At 48.3% G+C, this 22,342-nt stretch overlaps 1 protein-coding gene across 1 annotated transcript; it reads right to left on the reverse strand.

The window, feature by feature from the left end:
• Positions 1-219: 219 nt before the first annotated feature.
• Positions 220-20,692, reverse strand: LOC146336514 (cytochrome P450 3A29-like). The gene is made up of 13 exons (XM_084818294.1): positions 20,464-20,692; positions 17,230-17,323; positions 17,064-17,116; positions 14,927-15,026; positions 14,207-14,320; positions 12,662-12,750; positions 11,349-11,497; positions 9,741-9,868; positions 8,603-8,690; positions 6,736-6,896; positions 4,061-4,287; positions 3,346-3,508; positions 220-717 (listed from the first exon to the last, which is right to left on the reverse strand). The coding sequence occupies exons 1-13, from the start codon at positions 20,532-20,534 to the stop codon at positions 619-621; spliced, it is 1,536 nt and encodes a 511-aa protein (XP_084674420.1). The 5' UTR covers positions 20,535-20,692; the 3' UTR covers positions 220-618.
• Positions 20,693-22,342: the final 1,650 nt, after the last annotated feature.

The raw sequence follows: 22,342 nt of genomic DNA on the forward strand, positions 1-22,342 counted from the left end.
AACATGTGGCCCTCCAGATGGACTGCAACTCCCATCAGCCCTAGCCAGCACAGTCAGTGGTGAGGGATGATGGGACTTGCAGTACAAGAACATCTAGAAGGCTGCATATTCCCCATCCCTGGACTAATTTATATCCTGTCTCCAAGATAGAAATTCTTCCAAAGTAGCTTACAAGTAAAAACAGAGCACAAAAATACAAACTAGATTCACACAACACATCATGGCTTGTCACGGCTCATTTATTATTTGATTTGATTTATAGTTCAAGAATTGTCAAGATGATTTACAAAAAAATAAAAATTAAAAAACATTTCCCAAAAAATCTCTGATATCAGCCTTAAAACAATAAAAACAGCTCACTTAATAAGGATAATTGTTATGACTGAAGAGTCACAAAAGCTCTTTAAGGCACAATCCTATGCAAGTTTAGATAGAAAAAAGCCCTGCAACTCCCGGCATGCCCCAGCCAGCTAACAGCTGTTAATCCATCTCTCTGTAGATATCTAGCAACTGTCTTTAGATGCATTGTTCTCTTCTAAGTGTCTGCCAGTGCGCACAGTGTCATAGTGTCTGAAGAGTTTGCATCTGCTGCAGAGATGACCGAGACACACCTGGGCGTCATTCCTTCCTTTCTTGGGGACCATTTCGTGGAACCAACTTCAGAACGATCGGCTTCTCTGGTACTATGAATGCTTGAGTGTTCATCGTCAGGGGAATCTGCAGCAGGGTGAGAAAGGAAAGAAAGAACAAATAACAAAACATTTAAACACAGTGTAACATCAAGGGGGCTTCCAGATGAGGCTTTGAATGTGCCATCACCCTGCCTTGTTCATGGAATTTTAGGGGGGGGGGTCAGTCCCAACATCGTAATCTTCCATTTGTAACCCTTCCAAGTTTCCCCACGCATCTTCCACCTCTTCTTTTCTGTTTAGGTAGGAAAGATGGAATTGCTGCATGATGCCTCCTCATTCGTGATGCCGCCGAATTTCGTGACCGGTCCGCTCACTGCTCAAATCTTGCCTGTTTGTAATGCTCCCCTTTGTAATGAGCCCTGCGGTGGAGGCTGGTGGCTCCAATATCAGAGGGGCAGTGAATCTGCTCTGGGCTTCAGTCAGAACCAGTCAGAACTCTAAAGGAACTCCCTCCCCAGGGAACTCCGCCATGCCCCCTCTTGAATGAGCTTCCGCCACGCATTGAAAACGTGGTTGTTCAGGCAGGCATTTGGGGTGGGTTAGGGTATTTTTAAATGATATTTTAATGTGTAATTTTAATTTGTAATGTAATTTTTCTGTTTTAAATTGTACTGTTGTACATCGCCCAGAGTGGCCGGGTGACCGACCAGATGGGCGATTAAGAAATGTAATAAATAAAGAAAATTTAAAAGGAGCTCTCCGAGGTGCTAAGCACCTTGGATAGTTCCAGCCTTCTGACTGGTTCTGACTGAAACTCGGAGTGCATTCGCCACCCCACTGACATCGGAGCCACCAGCCTCCACTGGGGTCCAGACTGGCAGTTTACGAATTCTCTGTTAAGCCCTGAATGGATCATGAGCTTCTGAGCATGCGCAGTCTGTGTCTAAATGATGACATTTCTGCACATGGGCTGCATTGGTTGGATTATCCCTTTCCTTGCCTAATCTAGTGCTTCTTTTCTCCTTGCCACTGCTCTAGCTGCATGAGGAGGAGGAGGGGTCAGCAGTGCCCCCCCCGCTATTTTTTGGGGGTCATCCTACCATCTCCTTAGCAGCTTTTCTCATTATTGCTGCCGCCACCACCACAGTTCTGGCTTTGAGGAGGTACTGCATGATTCCAACCTATAGCTCCCAAGATGTGCTTTGATATCACGCATCTGCCAAAGCTCATTTACACTGAACGAGAGTTTGCTTTGCAGGAGAACTCTCAACTGGGCCTACATGGCTGAGTTCGTTGGGTTCCAAGTAAATAATGAACTCACTCCGGGTACATTTGCCCATCACTAGGGTTGTTGGAGAAATCCACAACAGAATCAAACGGGTTGGGATTTCTATTAATCCGACCCAGAGATTCCACAGTGGACCTGCTTTTCCCAATTCACACAGGTTCTGCAGACTTGCAGACCAGGTTTAAAAAAAAAAAAAAACCTTACGGAATTTTACGCAAATTTAGTCATAGAGAACCGCGTAAAATAAATTTAAAAAACCACTGACTGAAAATGCACATTTCCCCCATAAACTAAAGCATAAAAATGGGCATTTTATGCGCAGGGGAGGGCATTTTCGCATGTGTGAATTTTTGCAAATTCTGGAAATTGGAAACAATCAGATTCTGTCAATGAGCAAACAAGGGAACGAAAGGTACCTGACAATCCGTGGAACACAGATGAAACAGATTTTGCAAAAGCCGTAGATCCCTACGCATCACTGCTTTAGACTGGTAGAGCTAGGAGCCTTCCTCTGTCTGGAAGCCCTCCAAGTCTTCCAGGTTAACTGGGTTGTAGATCATAGCGAAGCGTCAACCCTTTAGTTTTCCAAGTCTAAACCAAACCATGCAGCACAATCCTACACACATTGACAGACGCAGCATCAGTACCCAGCACCCGTGGGCACTTGTTAGGATCCTAGCGATCCAGCAACGCCCACCAGCATGGATGTCTGTGCTGAATCTCCAGTTGTGGGCCTACCCAGGGCAGGCAGCCATTACACATTTCCCACAATACCCCAGAGCAATGTTTCATTGGAGGCACTGTGGGTAATTAAAATGGCTGCCTACTACTGCCACTGACAGGTTGGGCTTGGGCCCCACTAACAGAGAATGGGGACACCAGAGGGCACTTTGCCAAGGGCCTCCTCAAACCTGGAGCCATGTTTACTTGGAAATCAAGCCCACTGTGTTCAGTGGCCCTTACTCACTGGTAAATCTGTATAGGATGGCAGCCAATACAAGGAATGCTGAGAGAAACTGGTCCCTTAAATACAAATCCTTCTCTAAATACACTACAGTATCTCTGCATACCTAGGTAGCTAGAAAAACATTGGAAGGGACTATTCTTTTTCAGATCTTTTGCTGAGGAACAGTTTTTGGGGAGTGGGGGAGAGGACGAAAGCTCCCAATGCTTTAGGGAGGTCCCCCACCACCACCAAAGGCTATGCAACAGATCAAGAATCCCAGTTGTGGGGTTCCTACTGAATTACCTGGAATTGCCCAATGTGAAAATTGTGCCCAGCTTGTTCCTTTCCCCGAATGTCCTTGAAATTGCTTCAGGTCATATAAGCTGATGGCTGCCTCCTTCTCAGAAGACAGTGGAGCCTCACGCGCCCTCCAACCCCACTCCTCCCACGCATGCCCACCATGAATCCAGCCTTCTCACCGGGGCTTCTTTGCAGATTCTAAAGGAAAAGTGCTGCAAAAGGATTGTAATTGCAACCTTCATGGTGACAAGAGAAAATCTCATCCCGATGCAATTCCGGGGACCGGCTCCAAATGGCAGGTATGTGTACGGATCCATGTTTTTCCTGTTCTCTTTGCTGAACCTGGTTGCATTCATAAGGACAAGAGAAACGGAAGCTAGATAAGATACCACTACCAGCAGATTCGATGTCTCAATGCACAAGACCAAGGGAAAAGTCAAGAGCTCAGGAAATGCATCAGTGGGCCCTTGCCACATTAAATACACAATGTGCAGCTGATTCTCACCATTTCATTTACCTTAGTGTAAGTGTGCAGGGACCGATCCAGATTGGGACCACCGCCCACAGGTGGGGGAAGTTTCAACCTTCCCACCCAGATGCTTTTTGTTCCAAAATTCACACACACAGTGGGGACTTTGAAAAGGGGAAAACTCCATTGGGGCCATGGAGGGTTTTCTTTTTTCCTTTTTCTGGGTGTGGGTGAATTTTCTTTGCCGGGGGGGCAGGGAGTGTTTTAAATATTACCACCCAATTCAAACACACTGCTTTTAAACAACTGTCAAGTATAATTAAGACTTGCATGATATACATCCATATGTGAATGTGATCAAGTCAATAGGGTCTTTCCTATTGTTCACCACTGACACGAAGCATTAGGGGTTTGATTATGTTTACCTCTCAGGTCTAAACTCCTCAGGTTCCGGCCAGTATTCTGGGTTCCGATGCAGAACATAGGGTGAGATCATCACCACTGTTCCTTTCGGAATAGTCACCCCTTTTATTTCTATATCTTTCTTGCACACCCTTTCGAGCCGCCCTCCGATGGGATACAGTCTCTGTGTTTCACTCAGCACCATGTCAAGGTATTCCAGCTTTATGATGGCATCGTATGTGAGAGGAGCCTTCAGGATAATTACAGGTAGAAGATTACTACACCTGGCAGCTTCTAAGTAAAACTTTCTCATTCTGCAGCTTAAAAAAATCTGGAATGCACACACAAAGCCATGTTTTTGGTGGACATATCCTTGTTCTGAGGTTCTGAATCTACCTCCATAAGAACATAAGAAGAGCCCTGCTGGATCAGACCAAGGGTCCATCTAGTCCAGCATTCTGTTCACACAGTGGCCGACCAGCTGCCCGCCAGAAACCCACAAGCAGGACATGAGTGCAGCTGCACCCTCCCACCCATGTTCCCCAGCAACTGGTGTACAGAGGCTCACTGCCTCTGGTCCTGGAGGTAGCACACAGCCATCAGGACCAATAGCCATTGATAGCCTTCTCCTCCAGGAATTTGCCCAACCCCTTTTTAAAGCCATCCAAATTGGTGGCCATCACTACATCGTGTGGTAGCGAATTCCATAGTTTAACTATGCGCTTCTTGCAGCCGTGGTTTCCAGCTGCTCTTGTTCCTCATCCTCTTTCTCATCATTGCTTCCACTTGACTGGCAGGGAGCCAGTGAGCAAGCAGGCAAGGGCGGCTCCAGCTCCTCCTTCTGGCCACCACGGCAGTCTGGGCCAGAGGGAGAGGCAGGTGAACAAGCAGGCTGCAAGATGAAGAGGAGGATCAAGTCCAGGGGACTCTTGTCAGTGGGCCCCTGCTGGGGTGTGGGCCCTCAGCAGCTGCCCATCCATGCCTGCCCTTGACTCCAGCCCTGTACACATACATTGATATGCACATAGGGGCCCTCCTCAAGCTGACTGTGCATGCGGAAGGCGAGAGGTGGGGCCGATGCATGTGTTGGTGGGACAATTGAGCATGTTCCTGCTCCTCTCTCTCTCAGTTTCCATGGGCTCTTCATTCTGAATACACGTAACATCAAACGTCAAGGTCACAACAATGCCCCGGGTGCTGTATGAGGGCTGGGGTGACCAAAGCCTCAGAGGTGGCAAAGGCTCATGTCCCGCCACTGAAATTGGCCCCAAGACCTTCTACTACCTTGGGCGAACCAAGGGCCTGTAAGAATATCTCTAGTGCTCTTCAGAGTCGCTGCAGGCAACTGTGGATTGTAGAGACTATTGTTTTCAAGCCATCCAAGGAAGGTGAGCATCTTCCTTAGGGGAAATTGAAAGCTATAGCAAGTCCTACAACTGGGGTGCAGAACCTCTGGCCCTCTGGGATTCTCCAGATGTCCACATCCCTTTCCCCTGGCCCCATTCCATATACCCCAAACACCAGACGTTTGGTCGCCTCCTGGCTTTCATACAGTTTTATTCCCATTCTGAAAGGTTGAAATGCCTCTCCTAAGACTTAGTGACCAGCAGGAAGAGCTTTAGGCTGCAAGCCTGTGCATGTTTAGACAGAAAAGACCATGCTGGCTGGGGCACACTGGGAGTTGTACGACTTTTTCCTGTCTAAACATTAAGATGGTTCTCTTAAGCTCCAATATGTTTGTATTTTTGTTATTTTTGCCCCAACCCTGTTGCCTTTTGCACTGTCCCTTTTGCCTTCAGCCCGGCCCACCACTGCAATGCGGCCCTCGAGAGCTTCTCTGAAATGGAATGCAGCCCTCGGGCTGAAAGAGGTTCAACACCCCCTGCCTGACAGAAACCCACCATCCTCCCGGTGCAACCAACACTAGGGATGTATGAAAGTCACTTACCTTTTTGAAGGGTGACATTCACGGGGGGGGGGAGGCGCTCCATCCCTCCCCCCGAAATTCTCCCTGGCCGGCTCCGCTCTGTGGCGGCTCTACGGAGCTGCTGGCTGGGGCCACCCGCAGCCAGACATCCAGCTGCTGGGCAGCCTGCACAGGGACGCAAACGGCAGCCGCCGTAGCCGCCGCCATTTGCTTCCCTGTATTTTGCCGTGATAGGTTACGTAAATATTTACATAGCCTAACATGAAAACAAGACAAAAACAAAACAGCGAACTCAAATGGCAGCGGCTACGGTGGCCGCCGTTCGCATTCCCTTTTTTTTGCCGTGGTAGGCTATGTAAATACTTATGTAGCCTATTATGGCTTAAAAAAAGGGAACGCAAATGACGTAGTGGGCGCCATTTGCGCCCCTGTCCTTTGCCGTAATAGGCTATGTAAGTATTTACGTAGCCTATCACAGCAAAAAAAAAAAAAGGGAACGCAAATGGCGGCCGCCATAGCCATGATGCAATGAACACAAATGGCGTCCCTGCGTTGGCCTATCACAGCTATAATGAAGAAGCAAATGGCAGCTGCAGAGGCAGCCACCATTCGCAAAGCAGTGCAAACAGCAGCAGGTAAGTGCTCTGTTTTGCGTGACTTTCGCAGGGGGGGGTGCTTCATTCCGCCACGGATTTCGGGGGACTGAATGCACTCGGCCTCACCGAGATCCATGGTGGAATTCTCTGACATCCCTAACCAACACACTCTTACTTTGTTGGGTACAATAGAATCTATCTCGTCCTGCAGCTTCTGTTGAATATCTGGGTGAGTGGCTAAAACATAGGCCAAGTAACCAAGGGAGTTGCTGGTAGGTTCATATCCAGCAAAAACAAAGATGAAGGCTTGGGACAGGATTTCAGTGTCAGTTAAGCCTGTGAACAAACAAAGGTGAGAAAGATGAAGCCCAAACTTTACAGCACGTCCAGTAAGAACATTATCCGTGTTTGTACCATGTATGGTATGCAAGGATTTTTCAGACTATAATCTAATGATCTGGACGCCTCTCACTCTTAGGTGTTTGATATACTTCGAATACTGCCAAGAAACTGCCAAATCTTCTAAGGCTCCCTTTTAGGTAATGCAGGAACAGCAGTCGATGCCGCACACACAAAAACACCCTATATTAAAAACAAGCAAACATCACATGTATTTCTTGTTTTTCTTTTCCAGCAAACCTCTAGCAAAAAGAACTTCCTGGAGCAGCAGACTGGTTTTCTTCAGGTTGTTGACTGGCATTTGCAGAACACGCCAGTGAAAATCTTACATTTTGCTCTGTTGGCTTTGGCTTCTTTGTGGATTCTGTCACTATGGATCAGAGGTTCTTAAAAACTGTGTTGGTAAGTCGTGATAAATGATATTCTGCCAGCTCCTGGCATGTTGACTCTGAGTGCCTATGCTCAGTCCAGGATTTGGGGTGGGGAGCCTGAGCAAGGCGCCTTCAGTGATCCCCCTTACGTGCCAGGGCTAGAAGGCACACCTCGTCAGGCTCTTAGCTGACCCACGCTCCAGGGAGACCTCTTCGAAGGAGGAGGGGCTTGATCCCTCAGCCCACTTCTCTCCTAGAGTAGACCTGAGGGGTCTTGTGGCAGAGATGCCTTGCCTGAGGACCCCAAGAACCCTTCCAACCCCATCCCAACCCCATCTGTGGTTCCAGACTCTTCTTCCTCTGCCCACAGCTCACCAGACCACTGGTGGTGATGGACCAGACGGGACGCTCAGAGCTGTCAGAGGGCTGTCTGCCTGGCTGCCGCAAGATCCTTTCACCCAGGGTATACTCATGAGAAAGGGTCGATGCAGGAGCAAGGGTTTACTTGTGAGGAGGAAGATCTCACTGTGGCTACTGATGAAGCAGACCCAGCTGCAACTGGTGAATCAGGCACAGCCAGCATATAAGCCCTCAGTCTTGCCCAGGTCTTTGCTGGGTTGGATGCTGCAATAGAGCTATTTTGCTCCAGTGATGGATTCAGGACACAGCTATGTGCATGAACCACCAGAACTACAGGGGAGAGCATTTCCCTGAGTGCTCAAGGTTTCCCAGAAGTGTATCTGCTCACCCAGGTCAGCCATTGGCTGGCCCTAACAGGAAGGACTATAAAGACTTCCTCTTCAGGCTGGCGCTTTGCTTGGACAATTATGGTCTTACCAGGTGTGGCTTGTTCTGACCTCTGGTTTATTCTCTGACTTGACCCCTCATCTCTGACTCCTGGTGTGACTTCCGGTTTCCATTTAGTGGCTACCTATGGCTCAGCCCTAACAGGAGAGCGCACAATGCAAGAAATCTCTCTAATGCTCCCTTTCACTTTCTTGGTGGGTCTGTACAATGTTAGAATGGTGGCAGTGTTGTGAGCCCTTTACTCTTTCTTGGCAATTTACTAAAAAGTTCTAACTTATCGTCCCCTGCTGATGTCATCCTTCTGACTTCTACAAATTATGAGATTTAGAACAGCCACATTGTTCACTCAAGTAGGGACATGCAATTACTTCTGAAGTCTCCAAGCCATGCAACTTGATATGTTCCCCACACTTTGGGGAAGACTTCAAAATCACACGGTGTTAAGGGTGAACTGCATGGCATTACCTTTATACGAGTGACCCATCCCATCGCTCTCTTGGTTGCCATTGGACCCTTGGGAATCTATCATCAGCTGCAGGAAATCCACTCGGCTCTGAGAATCAAATAAATGGATTAGCGGAGAGAAAGAGTCTGGAGGAAAGACCTCTTAGGGCACAACAGGACTAGACGGTGGAAGATAGATGACTATGTGTGTTTTGCAGGGCTAAATGCAGCTACTGGGCCCCCGATTCAGACTGGGGCCTTGGAACTGGGAAATGCTGGGTTTAACTTCCCATGCAAGGTTTTTCCCAATCCAAATTGACCTCCCCACCCAAGTTGCCCCATAGGACAAAACATACAGGTAGTATATATGGAGCTATATGAGGGAGGCGGGGTTTACCCCCAAGCAAATAGCAGTTGGGGTGGGGTAATTTGGATCAGGGAAAATGGCATGGGTAGAAGGGTTAACCTCACAGAGTTGCGGTGAGGGTAAAGTGGAGGGGAGATTATGTACACCGCCTTGAGGTCCTTGCAGGAAAGATGGGATAATGAATGAATGAATGAATGAAATATATCCACATCCCAAGACACGGTCTAAAGGCACATGAGGCAGTCGCCTTGCTGAAGCTAAGCAGGTCTGGGCCTGGCCTGTGCTTGGAGGGGAGACCACCTGGGAACCACATGTCGCCACCTTGAGTTCCATGATGGAAGAAAGGTGGGATATAAGTGTAAATAAATAAATTGTGCTCTCTCCCTTGGTACTGAGGGCCGCAGGGACTTCCAGAATGATTCTCTTTGCCACCCTGACTGGCTTCTGCTTCAACACCTTTCCCGCTCCCAGACTATGCTACTTGTTCTGCCTTAGAATGCTGACAAAGTCCTAACTCAGAAATAGCTTCATTTGCCCCTAGTGACATTGTCACACAACCAGATCTAATACTGTATGTGAGGATATCACTGTTCCTCGGCAAAAGAAGATCTACTGGAACATGAAAAGAACCAAAATGTCAGCTGGTTGGACCAACAAACAGCAGCAGATTGGCTTGAAAAAGGTATGCGCTGGGGGATCTTTGGAGGAAGAATTCTGTCCCTTTGAAAACAGCTTTTCATGCCAAAGATGTTCACCTCCAAAACTTGGCACTGGTATCGCCTTAATGCTTACCCCTTGGCCTTCTTTCAGCCGTTTTTCCTTCATTTTTGCAAAGGATTTTGTGAAGAAGTCCACAGCTTCTGGGGAAAAGACTTGTATATTCAGCGCCTTAAACACAGGAATCAGGAATGGGAATGCAACTGCAAGAAAGAGAAATCATCTGTGAAAAGGAAGCAATATCTCTGGAGCAAAATGTAATATTTCCCCCCCCCCCTTTAATTACTGTATCCGTAGGAATCCATGAATGAATGGTAACAAGGTTTACCCTGAAGGTCAGAGTCTGCAAGCTTTAATGGCCATTTCCCTTGGTCAGCTTACCCATACATGGAGAGTCTCAGGGTTATAAATATATGCACACAGATGCAATCCATGTGTATGAAGATGCATGCATTTTTATTTTACATTCTAGCTTCCTAGCACAGGTCCATGCAGGAAACACACACATGGCATTCACAAATGTAATTACCTATGTCAGAGGTGGTCAACTTGCACGTAGGGTGGCCACTTATGAATTGCCAAAAAAGAGGACTGCGATTTGCATAACATGTGCCTATGCCAACTAACAAGTATAGATGCAACTTCATAATTTAAATAACAATACAGTGCATCTCACTATAGTGTGGAAGACGGTGACCAGGGGACCTGTGTGCCTACCTGTTCAGTCTGCTGTTCGGGGGCTAACTGTGGATGGGCAACTGTTCTGATGGTTCTTTATCTTTAAACCAGAATTAGACAGGACAACCCTGCAAATGGAGGAGGCCTCCAAACAGAGGACACTTCAAAGTGTAAAAGAGGACACTTCGCCAGCAGCCCTAGGGCCATATGCATCCCTCAGCCTGATTTCAGAAGTCCTCTGCAAGTGTTCAGAACTCTGGGGGGAGGGGGAGGGAAGGGGTGTCAGGGAAAAGTGTCCTCTGTCTGCTTTTTTCCTGGCTCTGCTAGCATGCGGCCCCCAAAGATTATTCCCGAGAGAATGTGACTCTTGACAGAAGAAAAGTCCCCCAGCCCTGATCTACAAGGAGGTTATTTCAAAGTGGAAGCACTTTGTACAGGCACAGTGAATGCCATGTCCACAGAGGTTTAATTTGCATTGGGAATACTGCTCTTGGGACATGGAATTGATTTCAGAAGCTAGGGCTCATGGCCTTTCTCTGGCAATAGCTGGGGCCATTTTTTCACTGTACGTTGGGACTGGCTAGAAGAAAAAAACCAGTGTCTTTCAGCATGTGCTGAGGGCCTTTTTCAGAACATCGCTCAAGTTGTCTACATGAAAGGGCTACGAGTAGGCTTACAAAGGAAACGCGAGGCCCAACCCGTTTTGCTGCCTGAAGCAAAATGGCAAATGGCACCCCCATTCACCCTGTTCCGCACATTGGGGTACATCATACCCAAGGCTGGCCAAGTTATTTTGGCACCTGAGGCAGAAAATCTCACAAGCATCTCTCACTGGGAATAAGAATGCAATAAAAAGAAATTAAATAACAATTTGCATCTCTTCCATGACATCCCAAACCAGTGGCCTGTGGCAGCCACCTCACTCTGCCTAATTACTGTCTTTTTCCTAATAATTGGGCCGTAAACATTTGTGGGGACTTCAGAAATCGTCAGAAACAAACTTACACATCAAAATGATGAGTGGATTAAAAGACTTCAACTTGGTTAGCTTCTTGATCTGCTCGACGAAAGGGTCTTCGGGGTTGTTCATGGAATCAGTGTTCACACCGAACGAGGTGCTGGTGACAACAACCATGCTGTAAGCCCCAAAGACGCTGATGGGGGAAACAGAGCATCCAAATTAGGCACTTAATAAGTGCCGTAACAACAATTAAAACTGAGATGATGCCTGCCTGAGACAGAGGTAGCCAAGTTGCAAGACCGAAGTAGCAAATGCGGGAATGCATCGTGGATTACTGGTTTGGGCCGGTGAAGCAGAGAGTTCGCAGCCCTCGTGTCAGAGGAAGCAGGCATCAATGCCTTTGGGCTATTCTGGCAGCATTCTGGTGTTGAACCTAAATAGGACTGTCCAAGCCCTGCTCTGTGTAAAGTGGCCACTTGGGCACCACCAACAAAGAGGATGCCGATTTGCCTCAGAATTGCAAGAGATAATTTTTATGTATAGACGCACATCTCATCATATTGGGGAGGACTGTGACCCATATATCTGCTGTCCAGGTGCTGCTGACCAGGTGATGCATTTTGGTGATGCATTTCCTCTATTTTGCCATTTCAGAAATGGCAACCCTACCAGGGAGGAAGCAGAAACTACTTAAGATAGCAACACCTGCTTCCTCTGGCAGGGGAAGAAAGAATGGACACGGCCACAAGAAGTTCTGTAAGATCTTTGCTTTGAAAAAGGTTGACAGGGAAAACTCCGGGTCTATTTGATATTGCAATCCATCTCACTATAGGGGAGATACAAAGCATTTAGGAACATAGGAAGCTGCCTTATACAGAATCAGATGACTGGTCCATCTAGCTCACTATTTTCTGCACCAGGGGTGGACAGAATGTAGATCTCCAGATGTTTTGGGCTGCGACTCCCAGAGGACCCTGCCAGCATGTCCAAAGGTCAGGAATGCTGGGAGCTGTAGTCCAAAACATCTGGAGATCTACTTTCTGCCCACCCCTGGTCTACACTGACCAGCAGAGGCCCTCCAGGGTTGGAGACAGGGTCTTTCTAATTGGAGATGCTGGGGATTGAACCTGAGACCTTCTGCATGCAAAGCAGGGGATCTACCCCTTTGCTACACTCCTTTCCCCATGTTGTGAGCTGCATTTGCCTTGGTGGCTCAGACGTTTACATGAGCCTGTTCTGTTTCATGGCTTTCTGGCCACTCACCTATTTGGATTTGCAGTCCTGGCTGCCCATAATCAATGGATAAAATGCTACTTTTGTCAGCATTTACTATTCTTCCCTGGCCTCAGTGACTTACTCCTTCACAGCCACAGGTTTGCCATTTTCCACTTTCTTCTGCACGTTTCTCATCAAAACCTCCCCGTAGTGTTTTATGATGGGAAACATCTGAAATACAAGTCCAGAGGCACACTTTTAAACATATTTTCTCCTTCTTGGGTACAATGGAGTTCCAAAAGGTCTGTGGCTGACTCATAAGTAGTTACAAACACAACTGTGAGGTGTTTATGGGGGATAGGTTTTGTGTGAATTTTTGATTTGGCGTTTTCTACTCCAATTCTTTTTCTTTCTCCATGAGGAAGTCCAGGAGAGAAATTGGCTGGTCTTCTAATCTGGTCCAAAATGATCATACTGACCATTTATTTCTAAAGTGTATTTCGTAACCCAGTTAGAAAAATCTTACAGTGCAATCCTACATCTGTCTACTCAGAACTAAGCCCCACCGAGTTTAGTAACCAGGTAAGTGAGTATAGCAGGGGTGCACAACCCACATGCGGCCCCCAAGGCCTGTTGTGCAGCTGTCATAACCTCCCTCCCACTACCACCACCAAATCCCACCCCCCTGCCAATCGAGGATTTGGCTAAAACCAGATGTGGCCCGCAGGGCTGAAAAGATTGTGCACCCCATAATACAGGATTGCAGCCTCAGCATATTAATCATATCATTTTTACAAAGAATTCTAAGGCACGGGGGAGATCCGTGGTCGAGGAACTACCACCTCTTAAGCCCTGCCAGCGCATACTGACCAGGACAAAAAGTGTTTGCGAGAGGGGGCCCCTCTTCTCCCTCCCATTGTTTCCAAGGCGAAGGGGATTACTATGGCAGCTCTCAGTCTGGTGTAATTTTTCGCTGAGTTTGGGGATGTATTGGGGGAATAATGAGGCCTAGGATTCTATGGATGCTTGGCCACCCCCAGTTCCCCCCCCCCAGAGTCCTCATTTTTTGCCCCATGGTCTTCTGCTTGACTACTGGAGGGCATTCGGTTAGGGAAGGCTGTCATGATCTCTGGCCTTGATCCCCCATTTGGCTCAGAAGATGACTCAGAGGGGGAAGGCTTCATGCAGTAAACCATCATCTGCCGGGATCTTCCAGGCCAGAGGATGTGGTTTTACCAGACTTTTCAGACTCAGAAGAACCTGAGTAATGTAGTCCCCACCACAGGACATCATGCCATAGGAGCCAGCAGTTACAGAATCAGATAATGGCCCTTTAAGAAGTAGACAACTCCTCAAGGGGGTGGAGTTTACAGCAGTTCCAGCACTGCCAGCCCTCAGATGGTGAGGCAACTCCTCTTTCTGAGTGAGTTGCAGCCAGTGATCTGTCCAGGGTCCTGCCAGATCACTAGGGGAAATTCACTCATCAAGAGCTGTTGTCTTAGCAACATGCAGAGGCCTTGTGATGCCTTGCTTGGCCTTGCCACATGAGACTTGCTATGCCAGATATGATGCAGCTTTTCCAGGCAGTACCACCACTGCAACCCAGTCTCCCTTGGGTTCTCCGTACTGAGCTAGGACAGAACAAAGCTGGACTAGTATCTCACTTTTTTCCTCTCTTTTTTTTTACCTCCTTTAGCTTCCCGCTAGTGAAGGTTGGAGAGAGCACAGTGCGAATCCTCCTCCACTGTTCATCCACTGCTAAGGAGAGTGCAGACTTCAATACCCCACTTGCGGCCACACTCTAGAGGTGACAAAGTAAGATATGTAACAACACCCAGGCTTGGCCTTCACAGATGCCCAACAGGAGGTTAATGAACCAATAGCCACTGGGTAAAGTGACAGCTGAGTGACTTATGTTCTCACTTGACTTTTGGAAATGAATCCATCCATCCACCTATTTTCCAATGACACCAGGGGTAGGCAGGCCTTTTGGGCCATGTGCATATTTGGCAATTTGAGAAACTGCCTGGGAATCACCACAAAATGGCTGCCATGGGAGGTGTAGCAAAGGACAAGTAACCTGCCCAAAAGACTAAGTACAAGGCAGAGATGCAATCAGAGCCCCAACATGCTAAACAACTCCTTTGAACCCACGGTTTTCAGCATCAAGAGAAACCTATCTCACAGCAATCCCAGCTGCTGGTAAGTTTTTTTGTTTTTTTTTTAAAGTAGAAGGGGTTGTACACCTTGGTGGATGCCAAGAAAGGTGTCCGGGGATGCATTGGTGAAAAGGGGTGCCATGTTGCCTACTCCTGATTTACACCCTGATTTAGCACTGACAGGGTGGCATGCAAAACTGCCCCTCTTCCCGCTGTGCCGTGTTACAGCTTAAGAACTGGATACTCACCCGGCGGTTGGTAAAGATGGTGTAGCACTCTTTCACCAGCACAGCTTTAATAATGGCCGGGTCCTGTACAGATAACACAGGTTGCCGGCCATCGTAGATCCTGCATTAAGAATGGGACAGCAAGGGCACATTCTACTGACTTCTAAAAACGTGTATATCTCCAGGAGGTTGTAGTGACAGTGATTACAAAGTCCCTACTGGGGATTGGCTGTCAGCCTAATGCAGCGGTGTTGAACCTCTTCGAAGAAGCTCTTGGGGGCTGCGTTCCCGTGGTGGACAGGGCCAAAGCCAAAAGGGGCAGGGCCACGAAAACTCCAGATAGCAGCCTATTTTATCTTGAAGTTGCCTGAAACTGAGCCTTAGGAGAGGCATTCCAGCCTTTTAGAAGGGGGGAGCTGCAAAATCTGGGGAAACACCACGCATTTAGCAGTCTGGGGAAGGTGGGAAGGCTGCCCGGCAGACCCCAGGTGGGTCAGTTTGGCCCACAGACCTGAAGTTTGACACTCCTGGCTTAATATCGCGGAGGGGAGGGGCAGGCAGGTCGGTCTCTAAGACCAGAACAAGAGCCCTGCTGGATCAGGCCAAGGATCCATCTAGTCCAGATTTCTCTTCACACAGTGGCCAGCCAGCTGTTGACCAGGAACTCCCAAGCAGGGCATGAGTGCAACAGCACCCTCCCACCCATGTTCCCCAACAACCGGTGTACAGAGGCTCATTGCCTCGGATACTGGAGGTAGCATGTAGCCATCAGGACTAGTAGACATTGATAGCCTTCTCCTCCAGGAATTTGTCCGGCCCCCTTTTAAAACCATCCAAAGTGGAGGCCATCTCTACACCTTGTGGTAGCGCGCTCGATAGTTTAATCTGCACGGTGTGAAGAAGGACTTCCTTTTATCCGTCCTCATTCCTTTTGCCTGTCCTGGCTGCTGATTGGTTGGGCTAACTTGTGCTGCCAGGCAATGGAGAGATGTGTGCTTCCTGCCCCATTCCCAGATGCTGGGCAAAGAGTTACAGCCAGCGCAGGATGGGACTAGGTCTGTGGAGTATAAAACAAGTTCTCCATACTAGGGCTGTGCACAGATCTCCCCGCCACCCACCAACCCACTTCAGAGGCCGATTCAGAGCTTCTGAATCATCCCTAATCCTCCTCGGCCCGATTTGGACCCAATCCAACCCATTTCAGACTCTGGATGGGCCATTTACGCCTGTTATGTTGCAGAAATGACTGCCTTACGGCTGCCATCAGCACAACATTTGAAATATAGAAATAGACGAGTCACCATTTTAAAAGAAAATAGTGACTCCCTTGAAGAGGCCGATGGCTGTGGGTGCTCACAACGGGTCTGGGTAAGGAGCAGGGGGCTCATGCAGCTCATGTGCTCATTGGGCACGTCTGGGGGGGGGGTGCCAACAGAGGCAGCTGCTCGGTGAGGCCAGCCCATCCCTAGGCTGTCTGGGCTTCAGAATCATCTGGATTGTTCCAAAGTGTTCCAAAATGATTCAGATCAATCCGACCCGCTTCAGACTGCTTCAGACCAATCCCGACCCACTTTGGATCTGGACCAATTCAGTCCAAATCGCCTCACTATGGCTGAGAATTTGGATCCGGATCCGAAGCGTTCCACTGCCCTACTCCATCTTGGGGTAGATCTACACAGGCCTCCCTTTACCTGATGGGGATGGTAGAAATCATAGTCCAACTTATCTGCAGATTGTGGGAGGCTGAACTGCACTCACGGAGCTTTCCACGGGCTTACCAGGGACATGTTGCCCTCCTAGGGGAACTCCTCTCTGCCACCAGAGGGGCACTAATGGCCACTCTAACCTTCTCCCTCCATCAACCTCTGTTACAGGTTAGGAAATAACAAATCACACTAAATAAAAGGCACATCCCCAAAAGGCCAACACCAAAACAAAAAGGTTTACCAGGGACAGATCACAGAATAGAGCAACTGTCCACAGTAAACAGGGATGGCTGGAGCCTATGAAATGCAGGGGCCTACCCAAAACAATCCGACTGTAGATTATATTTTCTGCTTTGTTTTTGGAGAAAATTTCCTCCTTGGAGTATATTTATAGTAGCAGTAAGATTTGGGCTGTGCTGAAGAATACAAGCTTGTAATAAAAGATGACTCACCCCCAGATTTTTCCGTATTTCTCAAAGCACTTGCTATCAAACCTTATGAAACCCTAGGGAAGATATTTAAGAAAATTAAGTATCACTTTGCTGCATGGATCAGATTAAGAAGATAGATGCCCCTGGGGAGCTCACAGACGGGGCACAAATGTCTCCACATACTCACTTTGCGGTATCCCCAGGTAGTTCCATTGAAAGGCAGTGGGGTTGGGCCTGGAATGCCCAGTTTCTTGAAAAACCTGAATGGCCAAATTCCATATCTGTGAGGGGTTTTTGAGAGAGAGAGAGAGAGAGAGGTACAGCTGGTATCCATGAAAGGGTCAGCTAATCCTGAGGCACTAAAGCAGGGTTGGGTGTCAATTTGTGCATACCCAGAAAACAGCAAATGCATCGCCAAAAACGAGGACACCGGTTTGCATAAAACTTGCATAGGCTCATTTAGATGTAGAAATAGGCCTTTAGAAAGAATTACTGTCTCATCGTCATGGAGAGGACTGTCACCAGGTGACCCATGGGCCTGCTGCTCAGTCTGCCATCCAGGTGCTAACTGCGGATTGGCAACTTCAAGGCCCCGGTTGCTCTCCCTCTTTATGGTTCCTTATCTTTAAACCGGACTTGGATTGGACAGCCCTTCAAAGAAAGGATGCCTTCAAATATGGGAGGCCCATAGCTCACTGGTAGAGCACATCCTTTGCATGCAGTTTCGATCCCCAGCATCTCCAGGTAGGGCTAAGAAAAAATCCTGCCTGAAATGAGGGATGTGCGAACCCACCCCCATCTGGGTTCTCCGAGCACCCGCCCAGCCCCTTCCCCTGTTTGCCAGTCCACACTCACCCCAGTGGCCTTGTCAAGCTCCGTGGTCACCATTTTTTGAAAAATAAAATGACAATCACAAAAATGTGCACATTTACGTACGCGCGAAAATGTTTGCATATTTGCAAAAATCACGAAAATGTGCATATTTGCCTACACACGAAAATGTGCACTTTCACAATCATGCGCATTTCGAATCTGCACATTCACGGAAATGCACATCTTCTCACATATGCAGATATGTGCATTTTTGCGACCACCATTTTATTTTATTTTTAACAGTGACTGTGGAGCTCGATGAGGCTGCCGGGGTGAGTGCGGGCTGCTCATCGAGCACGGGCAGAGCACGAGCGGTGGCAGGAGCTTGGTGAGTGGGGCTCGAGGGTCCGGGCGGGGGGGGGCGGTTCTGCCGGATTCCTGGATGGATTCAATCAGGCGCCCACACCATCCCTACCTGAAATCCTGGGGAGCCGCTGCTGCCAGTCTGTGTAGACATTACTGGGCTAGATGGACCCAGAGTCTGACTCAGTATGAGGCCACTTCCTATGTTCCTAGAGGACTGTCATCTGTAAAGTAGGGAACATGGCCATCCTAAAGGAGGGCTGCACAACCTGTGTCCCCCACTGTGCCCTGACCCTCCTACTGCACTCAATGTTTCCCCACCAGCTGCACTCTCCCTCCCTCCCTCCCTCCTTCAGAGCTCCTCATACAGATCACTCTTTCCCTGCTGCTGCTGGCAGCGATGGAAGAGTGACCTTGGTCAGGATAGCTGGGATGTGTGCACACGTGTATATATGTACGTGTGCATGCATGTATGTGTGAGCATGCACATACAGTTCGGGTGCGCATGTGTGCGCAGCCCCCTCCACAAGCCAGCATCACATGTGGCTCTCGGAGCCAAAAACGTTGTGCACGCCTGCACAAAGGGGTCGGCTAACAGGCCCCTTCAAAAGCTGCCAACCCTATTCTCCCACAATCATGATATATACAATGGAGGCCTCACAGATCACCTGCTGATTTCTCCGGTCAGTTGCGGCTCTTTCCTTCCCTCTGTTCTATTTATCCTTGGTAAACATGCTACTTTTGCAGCATTCCAAAACTGTGCTTCATCACTCCCCCTTCCAGAGCAACCTCTGGCACGTTTGCACAGTGAAATGTGCTGTAAGCAGAAAATGGGCTTGAATTCCCTCACCCTTTCTCTCTCATTTCAGAGGGAATTTTCCTCTGATCTACAAAACAATTAAAGGTCCAGGAGCCCTGCCCTCCTTTGCATCTGGCCACCCCATTATTATTTTCTCAAAAAAACCTATGACTTTATTGGGGGTCTCTTGATAATGACCCCAATAGCAGACTGCTGAGGGGTTGTTGTTTTTTTAAGCCTAGCAAATTTAGCTCCTAGGTAGAGGAAGAAACCAGCCACCCAACTTTTTCTTTCATACCAGATTGGATGACTATAATGCACCCTGATAGTCTGGAAGATTCCGGGGTGGGGTGGGGGGCAGAATATGGCCACCAGGGTTTTTTCTGGGGCCAGTACATCAGACCACACTAAGCCAATTATCCACCAACCTGTAACCACCCAGAGAGCTTTGGTTATTGGGCAGTAGAGAAATGTAATAAATAAATAACCTTAGTGTCTCCCATCTCCATCCCTCCCCTAACATTTTCCCAATGTTTTCAAGTATTCAGAACACTTCACATGCATTATCTAATTGTAATCTTTAACTACAACCCTGGAAGGTAAGTCAGTATTATTATTCCCCATATTGCAGGTGAGAGAACTGAGGCTGAGAGAAAGTGGCTTGCCTACACCCCATCTACTGAGTTCATGGCAGAAGCGAGATTCGAATCAAGGACTCCCTGATCTGCAGCTCCCTCTATTAGCCACCACACCAGCTGTTTAGGGTCGGTTATTAACATCCAGCTAAAACACGGGTGGGTGATTCAGTATAACATTCTGCACAGTGTGGTGTAGTGATTAGCGTGTTGGACTGGGACTCGGGGAAATCTGGGTTCTAGTCCCCATTCGGACATGAAGCTCACTGGGCCAGTCACTGACTTTCAGCCTAACCTACCTCACACGGTTGTTGTGGGATAGGTGGGATAGAAGTGTAACAAACAAAAAATTATTTTGCTGCATGAGACAAAATGGCTTCTTCATCCCCACCCCATCAAGGTGTATACTGCCCAAAGCCAAACAAGTTATATACTGTAGGCAGCACGGATCATCCCCGGCTCTGCGGTCATAAGAGCAGTGCGGAGTGGGGGCATTCCCGGAGGCAGGGAGGGGCAGGGACCTCGGAAGGGCCAGTATGACTCTTCTTATGCATTGTCCACCTACCCACCCCCCGCTCTGAAGCATTGCGTCTAGACAGCTGAAATCAGCCATCTAGCCGCAAATGCAGAGTGGCTGGAGCGTGGAGGAGAAGATCTCCTCCGTGTTCTGCCCCCCCTGCATTGGATAAGCGGCCGCCTCCAAGTTCGGAGGCATCCGCCTATCCGCATAGGATTGCGCCCTTAATAAAATCTCCCTGTTTTCCTTATATGTTTAGAAAACAGCGCAAAAACTCCCCAGAATAATACTTACAGCACGACAGGTCCCAGGAGGGCAATGAGCAGTGACCACGTCTCAAAGGAAAAGCTAGGAAGGAGATCCATCTTGGCTCTTGACTTCTCCAGTGGATGCTTCTTCCTTTGGCTTTAGCTGTCAGGCTGTCGGGTTTCTGTTCTCTTTGAGCTTCAGTCAGGATTGGAGCAAAGGGAAAAAATGTCACAATTTTGAGATGCACTTGCCTGGCTCCTGTGACTGCAAGTCCAACTCAGGCAGAGCGTTGTTTTGTTTGGCTAGTTTAATGGGAAAGGGGTGGAGCCAGAACTCCACCAGCTGAAACGGACCAGCCTGGAGAGGTGGCGTCACCCTTCTTGCATCTTTAGCAGATACATAACGTACTGTTGTGTGTCTTTTTCCCCCTTAACAAAACACACACAGGCAGGGTCGACTACAGCACAGAGGTTTTCAAACATTCTACCCTCCCGGGCTCGTTTCTGCATGGATTTGTCTGCTGAGGAACCCCGGTGCCTTGCAGAGGATTCTGGGAGGTATTTTACCACACACACTCAGCCTAGGCAGGGTCCTAGGCAGGCCTGCTCAGCCTCAACAATGACCTGCATGAACTGAGACATCCCGCCCTAAGACAACCATTTCTCAAGGGTGTTGTCAGCACATTCAGAAGTGTAGCATCCCTTCGTGACAGTGGGCTGATCTACACTTATGGGTTTTTCCACTTCCAATGCGGTTTCACTGCCCGCCTTTCACACTACGCAGTACCTGCCTTGGATTGGAACCGGAATTTCCCGCGTCATGCTCCCGCTTTCAATACCCTGATATCCCGGTGTTTCCCCTTAATGTGCTCTGATTTTCTGCCTTTGCTACCATATCTGGTCATAGTCCCTTCCCCTGCCTGTCCATATATGGTGGTGTTTGTATTTCCCTCCTGTCCAATCACAGCTCTCGACGGCCTCATGTCATCTTCCGGCTACTGATCACATAGCTTCCTCAGCACTCAATGTTTCCCCAGCAACAAGCAAAGGGCTGGATGTGCGCACGCTTGTCTGATCTCGGAAGCTAAGCAGGGTCGGCCCTGGTCAGTAGTTGGATGGGCGACTGCCTGGGAATCAGGCTTCCTGCATTGAGCAGGGGGTTGTTCTATCCCTTCAAATGAGACTAAGTTTTACCCCCTTCTATCCCCCGCTTTGGCTTTTTTTTTTAATTAAGGCGTTATCTTCAAAGAATCGTGGCTTCTCCTTGATTTTTTTTTCTAATTCAGGCATGATCTTTGAAGATTCGAAGATTCAAAGTTTCACATCTTTGAATCTTCAAATCTTCAAAGACCATGCCTGAATTAGAAAAAAAAAATCACGGAATTTTTAAATTAAGGTGTTATCCTCGCAGATTCGGGGCTTCTCCGTAATGTCGTCCCCCCCCCCAATTCAGGCATCATCTTCGAAGATTCGAAGTTGTGAAGCTTCACAACTTCGAATCTTTGAGGATCATGCCTGAATTAGAAAAAAAAAACATTGTGGAGAAGCCCTGATTCTGCGAGGATAACACCTTAATTTTTTTAAAAAAAATCCAGAGCAGGGGATAGGAGGGGGTAAAACTTAATCTCATTTGAAGGGATAGAACAACTAGGGATGTCGGAGAATTTCTCCATGAATCTCCGGGAGGCCAAATGCCAACGCATTCGGCCCCCCGAAATTGGTGGAGAAACAGTCCGCCCCCCGCCCCCCCCCGGAATGGGACTTATCTTTGTCGAATGTCCCTGGTGCTGGCGGCTCCCGGCGGCGGTGCAGCGGCGGCCGGTCTTCCGACCAGCTGCTGCCGCCGCCATTTCCCAGTAAAAAAACAACAACAACAACAAACGTGATAGGCTACGTAAAGATTTACGTAGCCTATCACGGCTAGA

The sequence above is a fragment of the Heloderma suspectum genome, chromosome 12 (genome assembly GCF_057233095.1).
Source record: "Heloderma suspectum isolate Gila_16-S chromosome 12, 16-S_ref, whole genome shotgun sequence".
Lineage (NCBI taxonomy): Eukaryota > Metazoa > Chordata > Lepidosauria > Squamata > Helodermatidae > Heloderma > Heloderma suspectum.

Excerpts from the sequence above, each read along its gene's own strand:
- LOC146336514 (XM_084818294.1), bottom strand. The coding sequence starts at position 20,534 with ATGGATCTCCTTCCTAGCTTTTCCTTTGAGACGTGGTCACTGCTCATT. Across the intron at positions 15,027-17,063 it reads AAATACGGAAAAATCTGGGG|GATCTACGATGGCCGGCAAC; the intron begins GTGAGTCATCTT and ends TTCTTAATGCAG. Across the intron at positions 11,498-12,661 it reads AAACCTGTGGCTGTGAAGGA|CGTCTTTGGGGCTTACAGCA; the intron begins GTAAGTCACTGA and ends TTCCCCCATCAG.